At 30.9% G+C, this 17388-nt stretch overlaps 1 protein-coding gene across 1 annotated transcript; it reads left to right on the forward strand.

The window, feature by feature from the left end:
- Positions 1 to 3751: 3751 nt before the first annotated feature.
- LOC134684433 (receptor-type tyrosine-protein phosphatase zeta-like) lies at positions 3752 to 11475 on the forward strand. The gene is made up of 11 exons (XM_063543718.1): positions 3752 to 3760; positions 4043 to 4194; positions 4577 to 4712; positions 5273 to 5422; positions 5762 to 5861; positions 7183 to 7256; positions 8033 to 8161; positions 8866 to 8988; positions 9239 to 9375; positions 10152 to 10287; positions 10664 to 11475. Exons 1-11 carry the CDS (start codon positions 3752 to 3754, stop codon positions 10733 to 10735), a joined length of 1218 nt encoding a protein of 405 aa, XP_063399788.1. The 3' UTR covers positions 10736 to 11475.
- Positions 11476 to 17388: the final 5913 nt, after the last annotated feature.

Below are 17388 nucleotides of genomic sequence, written 5' to 3' on the forward strand. Positions count from 1 at the left end.
TGTCAATAGTGGGCAGAAAATCCATCATCTTTATTAGTTCCTGGATGATACCAGTTTTGAAATACCTAATTCATTTTTAAACAACGTGATGTTCAATCGTGTCGTGGTTCTGACTGCAGTAAGCTACATAACCCTGCTAAACTTTGAAGACCTACAAAATCTAAAAAAACGGCAAAAATGTTATTATAGTAACGTTATTATAAAAACGTCCAACATATTACCGTCTACAGTTACACAGGTGAAAAGTACACCATGAATTGTAAACACAATAATCGAAATTAAAGCTTAATAACTTTTCTAAATTAAGATCATTTTGCGATTTACTGTATATCTTTCATTTACAAACACCAATTTATAACATCAAAGTTTCCTAAGATATTTTATAAGTCTTTCAGAACTCAAGGATTTTTTTTTAATTTGTCAAGAATTTGCATGATCGTTTAGTTATAAAATGTTTTGTATTAATATTTTATATATATACTGCAGCTGTGCTATTTGAGCAGTCAAATTGCATTGACCGTATATTCATATGTCATATACAGTCACTGACCGTCTATCACCTTGTTTATGACGTTGACAATGCGTTTCCGTAGAGTTTTATTTATGACGTCAATAAAACATACAGGTTCGCGGAAATTTTACGTCGTCCGCTTCAAATTTAAAAATGATGTTTTTTCCCTAAATATTTCATTTAGAACAGTTTTAAGAGCTGTAGCATATAAAGAATAACCATACATTGTCTCGAAATATCAAACGGATATTTGTTCTCGGCTCGAAACAGGTAAAAATGCTCGGCACAGCCTCGCTTTTACCTGTTTCTAAGCCTCGTACAAATAACATTGATATTTCGAGACAATGTATGGTTATTCTATATGTATGCACATGTTGCAGGACCACTAAAGAATACTATCAATGACCACTGGAGAATGATTTGGCAAAATAATACAAGAAAGATTATAATGCTGACAAATCTGGTAGAAGGCACAAATGTAAATATAATGCAGTTTTAATATATTTAGTTAAGTATAGCAAAATATGAGAAATTATACAATTGCAGTTATAGGTTAAAAAACAGAAACACAACAAAAACAAAACGGAACACAGAACCATCATATTGAGCAACACTAACTAAAAATATGGGAAATAAAAACATGGATAAAGTGCGGGTATCCTATCTTCTAATTTAAAAATACTGATTTTATCATAAATAACATTAGCTCGTTAATGAGTTATAAAGTATGATTTCCTGCTTTTGCTTTTGCTTCAAAATTATGTTCATATAACTTTACTGTAAACAAAACTCAAGACCACAGAAAGCTAGATCTATAATTTTGTTTAATAAAGGAACAATAAAATGGAAGATTTCATTTCTGTATTATTCTGAAAAAGATTTGACAGCATTATATCAACTTTAAAGAATTTTCTTTTCATAATCCCTCCAAGATATAAAATATATGCATCAAATGTTCAGTCCATCTAAGATTAAATATTGTTTTTGCTCTGTTTTGTATGTAGACATATCCTATTGCAGCTGCAACAATATTACATCAATTAGTCAACTTTTAATGAACATCTGTTAATTTAAATTAGTAGTGCATGGTTAATAGATTAGTTTTGCGATTCTGTAGACGCTTAACATTACAAAAGTAACTGTAAAAATATTTAAAAAAATAATGTTGAAATTTTTGCCAATAAGTTATGTTATGTAGTTTTATGTCCAATATACTAATGGCTATCAAAATATTAAAAAAAAATGGAGGTCCAGTATGTTTGCTAATAAGGCAATTATCAATCATAGTTCTGATGTCGGGATGTAGGCAAGTAAATATTACCGTACAGCCTTTCTCATTCGCACAATTTTTACATGATTTTAGAAGAAATGTGAAAGATACTGGCCAAAAGGAGGAAAACCAATGACCTGTGGTAACCTTGTTCTCACCTTACAAACAGAAAATGAACGAGCTGCATATATCACGAGGGAGATAGAAGTGGAAGACAAAAAGGTATGACAAAATGAAAAAAAAAAGTAAGGATTGAAATTAAAACTGCGAATTATTTGTTCATTCGCTCTACATAACCAATACCATTGACTTGTGTAGTGTCTCATCAGATTAAAATGAAGACAAACAGTAACGTCAGAGACAGTAATAGTGTAGATTCGTGATTGTATAGATATAAACATGTTAAATACACAGTGTTTCATCATACACATACATATATATCTTATAAAACGTAGTTCGCATCTACGATGCTTTTTAAATCAATTAGCGAGCATCACTAGGTATGTGTCTTCAAATTTTATTTTTGAAGAACATTTAATCTTACCTACGAGAAAACGGGTATATATATTTTCTTGGCAGTCATGTAGTTCGTCAGTAAGTCATGCATTTTCGTTACCGGATGTTCGCTCAAATTCTATATATTGTATTGTAATTCAATTGGATATATGGTCACCAATGTATAGCGGAAGATCCTTTTTGCTAATTTCAAGGTAAAAGTCAAAGGTTCGGAACGACAAAGTTTGCATAGAAAAAATGTTATTCGATGCGTACAATAAGATGCAAACTTAGATCGATAAAAATCGATAATGGTTGACATTTTTTAATTGATAAATAAGTTATCAAACTGTTGTTATTCTTTCACTTTTTTCCTTCTTTGCGGATTTATAGTACGGATTTATAGTTGGAAGTAGTAATTAATATGCTTAGTTTTTCGTTATTCCAAATGTATTATGGCCAATGTCCGTTTTTGTCAGCTGTCTTATCTTAAAACAATTGTGTGAATTTGAATAGTTTGGACATAATGTATGCACACTTTTTTATAAATTTCCTGTTAACAAAACTTTTAAGTTTTGGAAAAACTAAGGATTTTTTATCCCAGGCATAGAATACCTTAGTCGTATTTGGCACAACTTTTTGGAATTATGAATCCTCAATGCTCTTCATCTTTGTACTTGTTTGGCTTAATAAATATTTTGATATGAGCGTCACTGATGAGTCTAATGTAGACGGAACGCGCGTCTGCCGTACTAAATTATAATCCTGGTACCTTTGATAACTATTTACACCACTGGGTCGATGCCACTGCTGGTGGACGTTCCGTCCCCGAGGGTATCACCAGCCCAGTATTCAACATTTCGGTATTGACATGAATATCAATAATGTGGTCATTTTTATAAATTTCCTGTTAACAAAACTTTGAATTTTTCGAAAAACTAAGGATTTACTTATCCAAGGCATAAATTACCTTAGTCGTATTTGGCACAACTTTTTGGAATTTTGGATCCTCAATGCTCTTCATCTTTGTACTTGTTTGGCTTTATAAATATTTTGATATGAGTTTCACTGATGAGTCTTATGTAGACGACACGCGCGTCTGGCGTACTAAATTTAAATCCAGGTATCTTTGATAACTATTTTCACATTTCAGTGAGTCTCACATTCAAATGACAAATTGACAATGTCAGCTTTCCCAAGTCAATTTCCCATTGGTCAGCAGTACTATTTTATCGACCAAAAGTTTTATTAAAGAGCAACCAAATTCAAAAACTACCGAGTTGATACGGAAACCATAATTGATTGCTTTACTTAACTTACAATATACATGTTTTGGGGTCTTGAATCATTGAAGGCAAGATGTGATGTCTTTACAAATTCCTCCAATGACAGAGAACCAAAATCCGTTTCACTAACAAGAATATTATATTGACCTTTTTGTGTTAAAAAAAAAACATTAAAAATATAGTCTTATTATGGACTTTGTAAGTCTGGTATGATATTTTTATTTTAGTTTCTTTTATATATTTCGGAGTTAAGTATGACGTCCATAATCACTGAACTAGTACACATCTGTGTGAAGGGACCAGCTGAAGCATGCTTCAGGGTGCGGGATTTTCTCGCTGTATGGAAGCCCTTGATGTCCTTGTGCTATTTACCGCTCTTTGGTCGGGTTGTTGACTCTTTTACACATTTTCCATTTCCATTCTTAATTTCATGATGTCTACCATGTCAAAGTTTGTACTTTATTGTAAATATGATTACAGACAAAAAAGAAGAGATGTATTAGCCAGTACCATTTCACTGCGTGGCCTGATCATGGAACACCAGATCCTCTGTATCTTGTATTGTTTCATAGGCATGTCATATCTGATCATACAAGTACTGAAAATAATGGACCACTTCTTGTTCATTGCAGGTATTAAAATACGGGTTTTTTTTATTTTGTTTCCAGGTGTATGTGTTTTAACAATGTTAGATAATGCCATTCTCTTTTAAATCAAATGTTTCTTCATGCATTTAAAACAGCACAATTTTTTTAATTCCTCATATAGATCTAAAGAAATGAAATACATTCAACAACATGACGTTAAGGGGTATATATTGAAATATTGCTTACAGGAAAAACATTTCACTAACACATTATGATTAGTCTTTCTCTTTATGTATGCATTCGAAGATAAATTTTTTTGTCATCATTAAGAAGTAAAACCTATTAAAATTTCGATAAAAAAAACAAAAGGATTTTCACACGATGTATTAAGTACATTTACTATGATAATATTATGTTTTCCCAACAGTGCTGGTATCGGTCGAACTGGAACATATATCGGACTTGATGCTTTATATGAAGAAGGACTTGCTACTGGGTTTGTGGATGTTGTCAAGTTTGTACAGAAAATGAGGTACAGCAGGATGAACATGGTACAAACACCGGTAAGTTTATAATACGTTAGTAACACTGGAAAGTCGAATCTAGAATTATTTAAAAAAGAGTACCTGCTGATATTATAATAGCTATAGCAAAAATGAAAATACTTTTTGAAATTTTAACACCTTAATAAACATTTATGTTCATTGGTTGCCTCTGGTTTATGTGTGTCATATTGGCTTTAGTAAATAGTTTTGCTATACATATGCCGTTCGTTTTCCGAATTGAAATGTTTTATATTTTTCATTTCGGGGCCTTTAATATCTGACTATACGGTATGGTTATTTTTTCTCATGGTTGAACGTTGTACGCTTACCTATAATTGCAAACATAAACTTCATTTTAACTTCTGCGGGTGTCAATCATAACTTATATACTTATTTTAACTTAATTAATTTATCCTATCCTTTGCATTCTTTGTAGAAAATGAAACATTACCGGTTTGCAAATGTTTAGGTTACAGTGTTTCTGATGCAGGTAAATTCAAAAAACGTCCGGGAAGCATGATATTTATAAATTTTTATTCCGAAAAACTAATACTCAATGATTTTTTTTTATATTGTAGGGTCAATATGTTTGTCTTCATTATGCCTTACTTGAGGCTTTCACAATGAAGGATACAAACGTTGGAAAGAAGGAATTTGGAAATATCTGGCGGGAAATTTCAGAAGATAAAAGTCCTGCAAACAGACGACGACTGCATGAAGAGTTTGAGGTAAAGTAATATGTGGATAACGCGGTGATATGATGTTTTTCAATATTTGCATATGAGGATGTGTGCTTGACCTCCGTTCAAATGAGCATATTCTACGTTTGAAAACAACATTGCTTGTTCTACAGGGCAAACTGTCTGCACTCCTTTTTACCTTTATAATTCCTTTATTATTATTTTATTCATCACGTGTTTCTCTTTCAGTAAGCCCTCTTCTTGATTTAACATAAATTAAACTTAAATATATATGAATATTTCGATTTCAAATATTATAATGCATCAAATGTAGTAAATATAAATACACACTTATGTGATTAATTAGATGTTAGTTTTATATTGTAGATGCTTGACGCTAAGAAATCTGACCAAGAGAAAGCTCAATATGTTGCTGCAACAAGCCCAGAAAATGTAGGAAAGAACAGAAATGAGATTATTGTTCCTTGTAAGCTGATATGCAACTATTTGTTTTTTTCTCTTTTTTTTCATTTAACAATATAATTCATTAAGGGTTCTGAGAGCCGTGATTTCAAGATTTTGTATAAAAGTTTGTGATGTAGTAATAATCTTAATACACTTATTGTAGATACCAGAACTAAAAGAGGGGCGAAAGATACCAGAGGGACAGTCAAACTCATTGATCGAACATAAACTGACAACGACATGGCTAAAAAATAAAATATAATAATAGAACACAAGACACGACATAGAAAACTAAAGACTAAGCAACACGAAACCCACAAAAACTTGGGGTGATCTCAGGTACTTAAGGGAAAATTGTGTACGCAAAACGCTTGTTTCGTCTATAAAATAATCGTCATTGACGCTGGAATCAAAAAATTTAAAAAGGCAAATTAAGAATAAGGTACATAGTTCAAGAGCATTGGTGACCCATAATTCCCAAAGGTTTTCTTAGATAAACCTATTCCTGGGGGAAAATGTCCTTAGAAAAAATAATCCAAATTTAAGGATCTGTATGTATTGCGCAGGATTTCACTATCATATCGTAATTGTGATTTTCTGGCAAAAATCAAAGATGTTTGTGTTAAAAATATAACAAAAAAATATATTTATGAAAAATGATTATAAAGCTATCTATTTTTATTAAAATTAAATTGAGTTCTTTAAAACAAATCCATAAAAATACTGACGAACATATATAGATTTTTTAAAGATTGATACATTAAACTTTATATAGTGCAATTCATAGAGCATTTATACTTTCGAATTCTTGCATTCGTCTTAAAGGGGCAAAAGATACCAGAGGAACAGTCAAACTCATAATTTGAAAATAGACTGACAACGCCATGGCTAAAAATGAAAAAGACAAACAGACAAATAAAAGTACACTTGAAACAACATAGAAAACTAAAGACTGAGCAACACGAACCCCCAAAAACTGGGGGGATCTCGGGTGCTCCGGAAGGGTAAGCAGATCCTGCTCTACATGACTTGTTGTACCCGTCTTAATTCTTTACGCTGTATGGGTCATTAATTTTACTTAATAATTAATTTTACTAAATAACAGCGGTATATCAATAGATATACAATGTGGTATGAGGGCCAAAGAGAAAACTCTCGCTAATTCTACTTAAAGCATCATAAGTTTAGATTCTACGAAGTTTAACATTGTGACAATGAACAGAACAATGTGTGCAGCAAGATCAAGTCCTTAAACCGGTGGTTAACTCGAGGGATCAAAATGCATGCGGTAATTGGACTAAAATTATAAATAAAATCACAGCATTTTTTTTCCTCTTTTCTAGCGGACAAAAACAGACTGTTTCTTAGTTCATACGACAAAGGAAGAACTGATTATATCAACGCTGTACAAGCTCCAGTATGTATAGATACATATATACAACTCGTCTAAACATCAACCCAGCAATGTTAGATCTGTAAATTTGCTTTGAAATTCGCTAATTTTTTGTTTTTGTTCTTCCCTCGCCGGGATTTGAACCCATGCTACTGAGATATCGTGACACCAAATCGCCAGTACTGTAGCCGTCCCGCTAAACCACACGACCAACTGGGCTTCATAATATAGAATAATGGCATTTTTTTAACTGACCTTATTAGAAAGAATATCAATTGAAAGTGCAAGGGTCAGCTGATATTCGAGCTGATGAAGTTCGTATCAAAAAAATTAAATACCATTATTATTTTTATCCGAAATTTGTCTAGGCAAAAAGGTTTATTTTGGTTTAAGAAAACAGAAGAAAATGAATAAAGGTGTTGACCTATCTATACGTTCAGTTCTTCGTGCATGCATACAAAAGCCGACACATTTATTGACATTTGCGGCTGTGAAGTAAAAAAACACTTTTAAATCAAGGAATATGGTTTCCTCAGACACAGCTCTGTTCTTTGACATAAACATTTATTACGTTTACGGTACACCAGCTCATCAACGGTACATGGTATCGGATATCGAAATTCTTAACTTGTGCAGTAAACTTTAAATATTTTCAGAAGATTTGTTTATACGGCAATATCTTAGATCTGATTATTTCCTGTTGGATTATCGAGTTTCTCTTACAAATTCTATGATGTAATTGTAACTTGGGTTTTACTTGTATTAACAACATGTATAAATATAATGTTTTGAAATTGCAGTCCTATACAAAGTTCGTTGGATATTTGACAACACAGCTACCACTACCCGACACCAAAGTTGACTTTTGGACTATGGTTAGAGATCACAATTCGTCAACAATTGTTGTGTTTCTAAATGACGCAGCTGAGGTATACATTTTTTATATCTATTTAACTATGTCTACATTATAAGTTTTAATTTTATTTATACTATATATATTTATATTTCTTTCACTATGATATTATCAAAAAATAATTAGTTTTATCATATTTATTTTAGAATAATTTACATACTCTTTTTATGCGATGCTTTTGTGCACTATTTAATTCATTATTTCAAACAAATGATTTTGGGGATTCCACTCGCAAACATTGAACTTTGTAATATCTACATCACGAGGTAAAGCGGGTTTAGAATGAATGCAACGTAGAATGAATGTGACGAGATATTATTGCTAATGAGATACATATAACAAGAGTCCAAATGAAGTGAATGTAAGCTACTATATGTCAACGTATATATACCGACTATAAAAGTGAACTAACAAACACCGTATATTCACCAATATAGCCCGACATGACCAAATGTGCAACAATATTCAAGCTACAAAAACCCATCATCCTAATGAATGACAAAATAATTAATTATTTACTTATATGACTGACATCAACAATAACCAACCACTGAATTACTAACTCAAAAGAACGTGGAAGGGAAAAACGTGTTTGTAAGTGGTCATACCCCCTCCCTCAAAAATTTCAAATTCATATGTAGAATAATGTTTGATTTCCTATTTTTTCGTGAAAACGTACTAAAGTATTGAATTCTGATCCTATGAGATATATCTATACAGGCTGATTTAGTGTACTCAACATCAGAAGACGCCTTTACATGCGGGAAATATAGCATGGATATAACAAGTAGAAAACAAGAAGATCTGGATGTTACAAGTGGTAAAGTCGTTCTATCTAAGAAGGTAATTATTGATGTAATACGACTTGTAAACCAAAAATATAAAGTACATAACAAGTTGTACAATGGCAGACTGTTTTGGGAGTTAAGTGTTAAGCTAAAATCTTTTTACACAAAATTCAAAAATATATTGGAAGTTGTAACAATGTTTAAAGTAAATTTTAAATATTATTTTTTCATTATTAACATTTTTTTTTGAGTCGCTCAACTTTTTAATTAACAAAAAAATATTTCAAGTATTTCAAACATTAAAGGGTGACCAATCGAGAGAAATAGCCATGTATCTTGCAGTATCCAATGGACTTCCTAATCCACAGGTTCTATGTAAACTTGTTAATTGTATATCTACTCGTGTCAGAATGTCCAATGATCCAGTGACCATTGTAAGCGGGTAAGTATCAAATGAAAATATATACTTATTTATTATTTATACACTAACTTTTAATATAAAATTATTAATCAACGTGCGAAGTACAACTTAATATCACATGTTGAATGTGTATGTTAATCAATCAGAGTGTGTGCATTCCATAGTTAGTCGGTATTCAACGCTGTATTAAAAAGTAAAATCACAAAAATACTGAACTCCGAGGTAAATTCAAAACGTAAAGTTCCTAATCAATTGGCAAATTCAAAAGCTCAAACACATCAAACGAATGGATAACAGCTGTCATACTCCTGACTTGGTACATGTTCTCTCTTTTTTCTTAAAAACTAAATCTTATTAACATATTTACATTTGTTAATAGAAACATCAAATACCGGTACCTTATCCCGGTCTCGTTTATATCAGTATAGAACATGTATTATGGCAAATGTAGAAAATGCTGGATTAAGCGCATTTGAGATGCATATGAAATACTTATTATGTGGACGCTTTTTCCAACTAAAATCAAAGTTTAAATTACATTCACATGTCTCTTAACGTGATTCAAATTGGGTTGCGAGAAGATTTAAGTAAATTTAACATAAGAATTAATTTTTATCACTGCACGAAACAAAAAAGAAAAGGGTTGAAAGCAGTAATTTCATATGAGTAAATTAAAATGCAATGCAAGTCATTTTGTAGATATTGTACGAGGATATGCATATGACTTCGGTTTTTTAAACTGATAGCGTTGCTCGTAAAAAAGTGAAATTGACCTTAAGATTTTGTTAATGTTTCAGTGATGGAGCTAAAAACTGTGGGGTTTTCTGCACTTTTGCAAATGCTGTTTCAAGTATGATAATTGATAAAAATGCAAACATATTTCAACTTGCCAGACTGTTACAGTTGAGAAGACCCGAGTTCTTTGCAGATTTTGTACGTACTTATTATTAATCCTAATGATCTTTATAAGTGCCTTTAACATCCTTCGGAAGCGTTAAAAACAAAGGTAAATATTATGACGGGTCGGTTGTTTTTTTAACAGACTATTATGATTTGGAGGAAACATAAGGTTTAAACAACATTTGTTAATAAGTAACTATTCTATGTGTTTACTTACAAAATGAATTACCATTGAAACTATTACAGAGCATTTGTAAATTTTCATAAAGCCATGACAATGTTCCTTTAAAATTTTGCTTCGTTTCTTAGCCTTGATATACAGGTTATCCTTTAGACAGATATGGTATTCATTCTGATTATTTTCGGATATTAATTGAGTATATACAAATATTCTCTTTGTTCATTTCAGGAGGAGTATCGTCTGTGTTATGAAGCTCTGAACGTCTATCTAGTGTCTTCAAACGTATACGAAAATTTCTGATTTATTTAGAAATCATTTTACACAGATGACAATAAACATCGTGATACGATTAGGAATGACCCTTTTGTAAAATTGAATACATTTCATTTACAGTACATCTTTTATTTTTTACTTTTTTTATAGAACATATTTAATTTATATATAAGACTCTGTACTCTGCTTATTATTGTCATAGCTACATTTATTCATTCATGTGTATACTGAGATCCTTCTACCAACTATCAACAATATTGTGTACTTCTGGAACCGAAGGCTTATTTTTTATTGTACCTGTCCCGGGAAACGACCTTTTACTTCTGTTTATGTGGCTGTTTGTCTTCTGGCATCCTTCGGTGTTTCAATTTCTTTACAGTCAGTTATCTTATATATTTAAAAGACTAATCTAAGTTATAATATTTTCTCTTTAATGGAGGTCATATGATGACTTGTAGTTGGTAACATCCTAGACCTTTCTGTTTTAGTTGTCTCATTGACAATCGTACGACAATTCATTGTATTTGTATGCTGACTGCATTGGAAATCCTTTTCATTACATTCAGTGAATATGCTTGTCTTTTACTCCATTTCAATTAACTAAGATAACTAACGTTAGTTATTTTACTCTTTGGCACAAAGAGATATGTAAGTTGTGAACACATCTTATAGTTATAAATACAAATATATTCATATAAAAAAGAAGATGTGGTATGATTGCCAATGAAACAACTGTCCACAAGAGACCAAAATGAAACAGACATTAACAACAAATCCCATACAGCGTCGTCAGCTATAACATTTGTTTGCATAAACTTGTTATATTTTAGAGTTTTGAGTTTGAAAAAGGTATAAGATAATAAAAATACCGAACTCTGATAAAAAATCAAAATGGAAATTTCATAATCAAATGGCAAAATCAAAAGCTGAGAACCTAAAACTCCTAATATTCCTGACTTGATACAGGTATTTTTGTAAGTAGAAAAAGGGGAATTAAAGCTGGTTTTAAAGCTAAATATATATCTCACTTCTATGTCAAAAAAAAAATGTATGACAGTCTCATAATATTCCATTTTAGTTGTTAAGAGATGGTGAAGCTATGTTGGCTTTGAACATGTTGAACCGCAACCTACGTTTGCCGTACAAAATATACATGGTTACCTTTAAATGTTGAAATATGTTAGTTGTTACGTGTGTTTAAGTTGATAAACATTTTATGCTTCACCTTTATCCCTCTTTATCAACGTTTTTATTAAATAGTTGAAAGATTTTCAGAGGTAACTAGCATTTAAAATAAAAACATTAAAGCACAAAAAAGCAACCATCGTGACAAACAATTCTAATACAATATGGATATATATCCTAAATATTGCAAATCAAATGATAAATTCTTCAGAATAATTATGATTTTCTCTACGTCCTTTTCATCAAACTATTCAATGCTTGTGGCTAAGTGTTTTTTTCTATATGATTTTATTATTTTTGTATTTGTTGAACATAAATATAACGTTAAAATGCTCCATGCAAGGAAAACCATATTATCAATAATGTATTGCCATTGTTTTTGCTGCATTTGTTATTTATAATATATTGTTGAAAGCTTTTAATAAACATTTTCGTCTTTTATAATGTTTTTTGTTTGTTTTGTTTCAGTCCTTTTAACGTTTAAGTACAAAACGAGTGATGACCGAAACGTATACTGCCACTTAGCTTACGAAAACAAAAGGCTGCACAAAAATTGTGCAGACGCCAAATGAACCATATACGAAAGATAACTTTTATCATAAACCATACACCCTTTTTGCGTTAATTGTATCGGTCACATCTTGTCGTGTATTGACACCTAGTATCCAATTATACCCTGTTTATGTGAGGCACTTTGGAAATTTAATTTCCTAATTGTTGAATTTAGATTAACAGGCATAAGGGTAAATAGTTACCAAAGGCTTATAATTTAATACGCCAGACGCGCGTTTCGACTACATAAGACTCATCAGTGACGCTCGGATCAAAATAGTTAGAAGTTGATATGCATTAAGGACTCAAAATTCCAGAAAGTTGTGAGTTGTGTCAAATATGGCTAAGGTAATCTATGCCTTGAATAAGAAAAATACTATTACAAACAGTAAATTTATAAAATTTGAACATTATTCGATTCGGTATGTCCGTGTGTGTTCTGATGTTATAGATTTTAACGAACGTAATCAATGCATCACTGGGAAATTATTGCGTCAGGGGTTTCGATACCTTAAATTACATAAAACTTTTACTAAATTCTTTTATAAGATACAAATATTTTATCAGTAAATTTGGCTGTACCTGTAGAAAACTTATTAAACATGGTATTTCACACCCTAAATGTTACGGTAATATTGTACTTAAAGCGAGGAAATCACTTTGTGATCCATGTAAACTCATCAAACCTTTAAACAAACTTATAAGTAAAGGTTATCGTACCAATATTGTAATTAGATCTCTAAATATAGTTTACATGGACACCAAAAAAAAAATAATATCGATTTTGTCATTAGCAAATTAAAACATAACTAAATTGTATCTTCTTTTGAGGCGGGATGTATAGAGACACAAACACGTTATTTTTTTTATCTCTAAAGAAGTCGCTCCTCACTATCCTACTACCTGTCGATACATTTATTTTTGTCATTCCACAAGACATGTCTTCTCTGACTGGTCCATGAAGTTAAAGTAATAAATCCCTTGGATGTGTTTTAGTTGATTTTAGTCTCTGATGCATGACTTTTTTATTATTAATTGTGTTTGGCTTTTAACTAGCTGTCAGTAACTGCGAGTACTCTCAAATTGATTTTACTGTTAATTTGACCTGTTGATACTTTTTATAATGTTTTTTTTTTATATTAATATGGATCTTGTCTATATACCAGCTTTGATTATTTGGAATATCTACTAATTTTCGCTTCTTCGTACTACATTTATATGAACATCAAGATTATTCTCCTTAAATATGTACAGGGAAGTTTAAGCTAGCTCTAATTGTATAGTTTTATTGTTGATATTCACCCCAATTTGTATCTAGTGTTAAATTATGTATTTATATGACATAACTTTCTTTTTCCTAATTATTGGAAGAATTTTATACACAAAAGTAGTATACCTAAAACGACAAAGTCTTTTTTCATTTACCTGTAGATATTATAAAAACCGTGATTATTTTCGAAGGGTTAAATATTTCGCGGTGGTGTTTTGTCATGGCTTTGTTTGGACTTTTTTATACGTATTATTATACAGGACATCGTTTTGGTCAAATTCTTCATGCTCGCTTAAGAATGGATTCAAGTTCATTGAATTCCCACCTTTTCGTTCGTAATTTAGTAGACTCTCCAAATTGTCGTTGTGGTGATGTAGAAACAAATACTCACTTCATGTTATCTTGTCCTATATACACTAATTTAAGACATGAACTATTAGATTCTATTTCAGTTCTTCTTGTCCAAGTAAACACAAAAACTTTGCTTTTTGGATCAACGGTACTCTCAGATGAGCAAAATAGTATTTTATTTAGTTTGGTGCAATATATTATTAACCCTTGATGGTAATGCTTCATCACTCAATAGGAACCCAAGCATTTCACACTGTATACATTACAATAATTCATGTGTATTTATTATTATTTTTATTTTATTTTTCTCATTAAGTTTTTTTTTCTTCTTCTTTCACCTTTTTCATATTCATATATTTATTACAGAGAATGCCAGTATTTATATTTATGTACTGTTCAATAAGTGTATTATTTTTGTAAAAGGAGACAGATTTGTAAAAGGAAATTGCTTGTTTCTGAATCCTTTATATTATTTCATTTACATAATATCGTGTAATGTTGATTTATCTGAAAAAATATTGTTTAAAAAAAAAAAAACATTGAATCTGATGGGGATAAAACAATGGACAAAGAAAGAACAGATCGACACATTTTATAGTACTATAAAAACCATTTTTAACGGGTAAATATATGTTTTGACATCTCCATTTATGAAATTTAGATCGTAGGTATTCCTGTGGGCACTAATTGCTCCCCTTTGATAGCTTATTGTGTACTGTTATGAATCAATGTATGACCAAACTCAATTAATACCTGTATCAATTGCATATAATTGATAAATTCAACAACACTTTGTTTTCGTTCTCTATTGTTAATTCTCTTATTTTTGAAAGATTATGTTCTTTTAACACCATCTAACAGTGTTTATATTTCACATCCTTTGCTATGCCCGTGTCTGTTGTGACGTTTTGATTGTAATGAACGTAATCTGTGTGTCACTGGTAAGTCAAGGATTTGTTACCACAAATTATTAAAGCCTTTTCTTAATTCTTCCATAGATGTAATGGTTTGGTTTTGCAGTTTGGATGTTCCTGTAGAAAAATTCTTTCATACAGGATAACACATCCTCATTTCTATGGAGATGTTGTTTACCGTGTCCGAAAATTTCGAATCAATCCTAGGGAACTTATTGATCCTTTAAATAAATTTATTCTGAAATTTTATCTATTCAAAACTGTAATTAGATCTTTAAATATTGTTTTTATTGGTATTTACTGTTGATTTTGTTACCAGTAAATTAAAGGCAAGCTAAATATTATTGTTAAATACATATGCACATTTATGAATACACAATCTGGCGCGTCTGGCGTAAATACACAATTTAATTCTGTTATCTATGATGTGTTTATCGATACAAATATATTGGCATTGCACAAGATCGTGTTTTTTCTACATGTTTATGACGTCTTTACACCAAATCCATTGGATGTCGAAGTGTAATTAAGTCGAAGATACAGAAATTTTTGTATTATTTATAATTGGATTTGAATCAGTTGTCAGTAACTGCGAGAACTCTCAGATATATACTTAGACTCTTTTTTGTTGTTGGGATGTACAAACAGAATCAGTTATTGTTCTTATCGATCTAGTTAATGCTACGATAGATTGAGTAATGTTTGACCTTCTCTCCCTGTGGATTACACTTTTGTGTTTGTATATGATTATATTTTATTGTGTGATTTCTGTGGGAAATATTATATTGCTATGCAATAATATGTCAAAGTGCATTTTAAATTCGCTCGAAATGTCACGATAATCAGTCTAAATCATCTCTCTATATTGTGGTTTTTTTTAAATTAGCGATTTGAAACAATAAAGGTATGTTTAAAAATTTCTAATTAACAGGTTCCCCTTTTCTCCCTACTTCCAACTATAGTAGAACATTTTGCTTTCTTTCAAAAGGAGGTAAGGCAAAATTTCCACTTAAACTATTTCAAATGACTGTAATTTATTATAATCATGCAATCTTTACTGATATATTCATGATATATTTTGAAACTTAAGGTTCTTGTAATATGATTTATCATTTCTTAACATATTACCAAATTATAAACGCCTCAAACAGCAATTTTAACAGATTTTGACCTTTACTAAATATTTGTCTCAAAAATGTATCGGACGAACACCGTTTTCTAAAACCAAAATTCTTTTGAAGGTACGTATTGTCTTGTGTATACACATTAACTGGATTTTGATAAGTGACGTCTTTCGATACAATATGTCCCTGTGTTTGGTTCTGTAAGTGAACCAAATAAGGGGGAAATTTGACATACTTCTTCTTTTCTTTCTTTGTTAGAGAAACATATTCATGGTTTTACTGGTTTTAACGTTATATGTAGTGACTGTTTTCATTTTCCCTCAATTGGAAGTTCGGAAATATAATTCTTCCTTCCCGACCTGTTGCTAGAAGTTGATCCATCGTTTCGTAAGTTATAGACTGGTGTGATTCAGTGGCAACAATAGTTTACAGATGTTCAAAACATATAGAAGATATAAATCAAAGTAAAACTAAAAATACATAAAAGTAGAGGATTCCCAATTGGAGCGAGACAGAGAGCGTCGACAGGGTAATGGTTTCAGGTGAACATGTAGCACCTGCAATACGAGTCTACATTCTGACTGTGTCACTTTCAAGAATTTTGACATATCTGTTGGTATCTTTAGATCTTAGACCGTGAAGACAAATAGCTATTGAGTTGAAACGCATACACATCATATCGAATTATTCGTAATGGTCACCGTATATTGTATGTAGCATCGAGTTTAATCGTTCTTCCTCTTTAACTGTATTTGATCCATTTTGTGTCAGGAACACACCTCTGTTAATGTAAAGTGAGAACTAGTTTACCCGTCATTCCAAGCCGATTTGAATAGATGAAATCAACAGTTTCACTAAAGATTTTGTTTTATCTTTATTCAATTATTCAACATTTAGGCCTATATACAATATATATATATATATATATATATTACATATAACACAAAAATATCACAAGACACTGTTTTAAGTATAATGGCATATATACTCAACAATTCACTAAAGATTGATTAATGGTAGAATACCAGCTCTTGATCGGAACTAAATGATTTTTAATAATAGTTTCTTTTCATTATCTAGAGAGGCCCTTGTCTAAAAAAAATATTATAATAGAGGAAAATTATCACAACAATTTGTTATGTTGTCGATTTATTGTTCCCTGGTCTTATTCGATATATTAAGGATTTAGTTTTATAAAATAAAATATGTTTCAATTCAGTTGCAATGTAAACTTGCGAAATAATTTGTGAAATAGAATAGTAAGGGACATAACTCTTACTTTAA

This window comes from Mytilus trossulus, chromosome 9, assembly GCF_036588685.1.
Source record: "Mytilus trossulus isolate FHL-02 chromosome 9, PNRI_Mtr1.1.1.hap1, whole genome shotgun sequence".
Lineage (NCBI taxonomy): Eukaryota > Metazoa > Mollusca > Bivalvia > Mytilida > Mytilidae > Mytilus > Mytilus trossulus.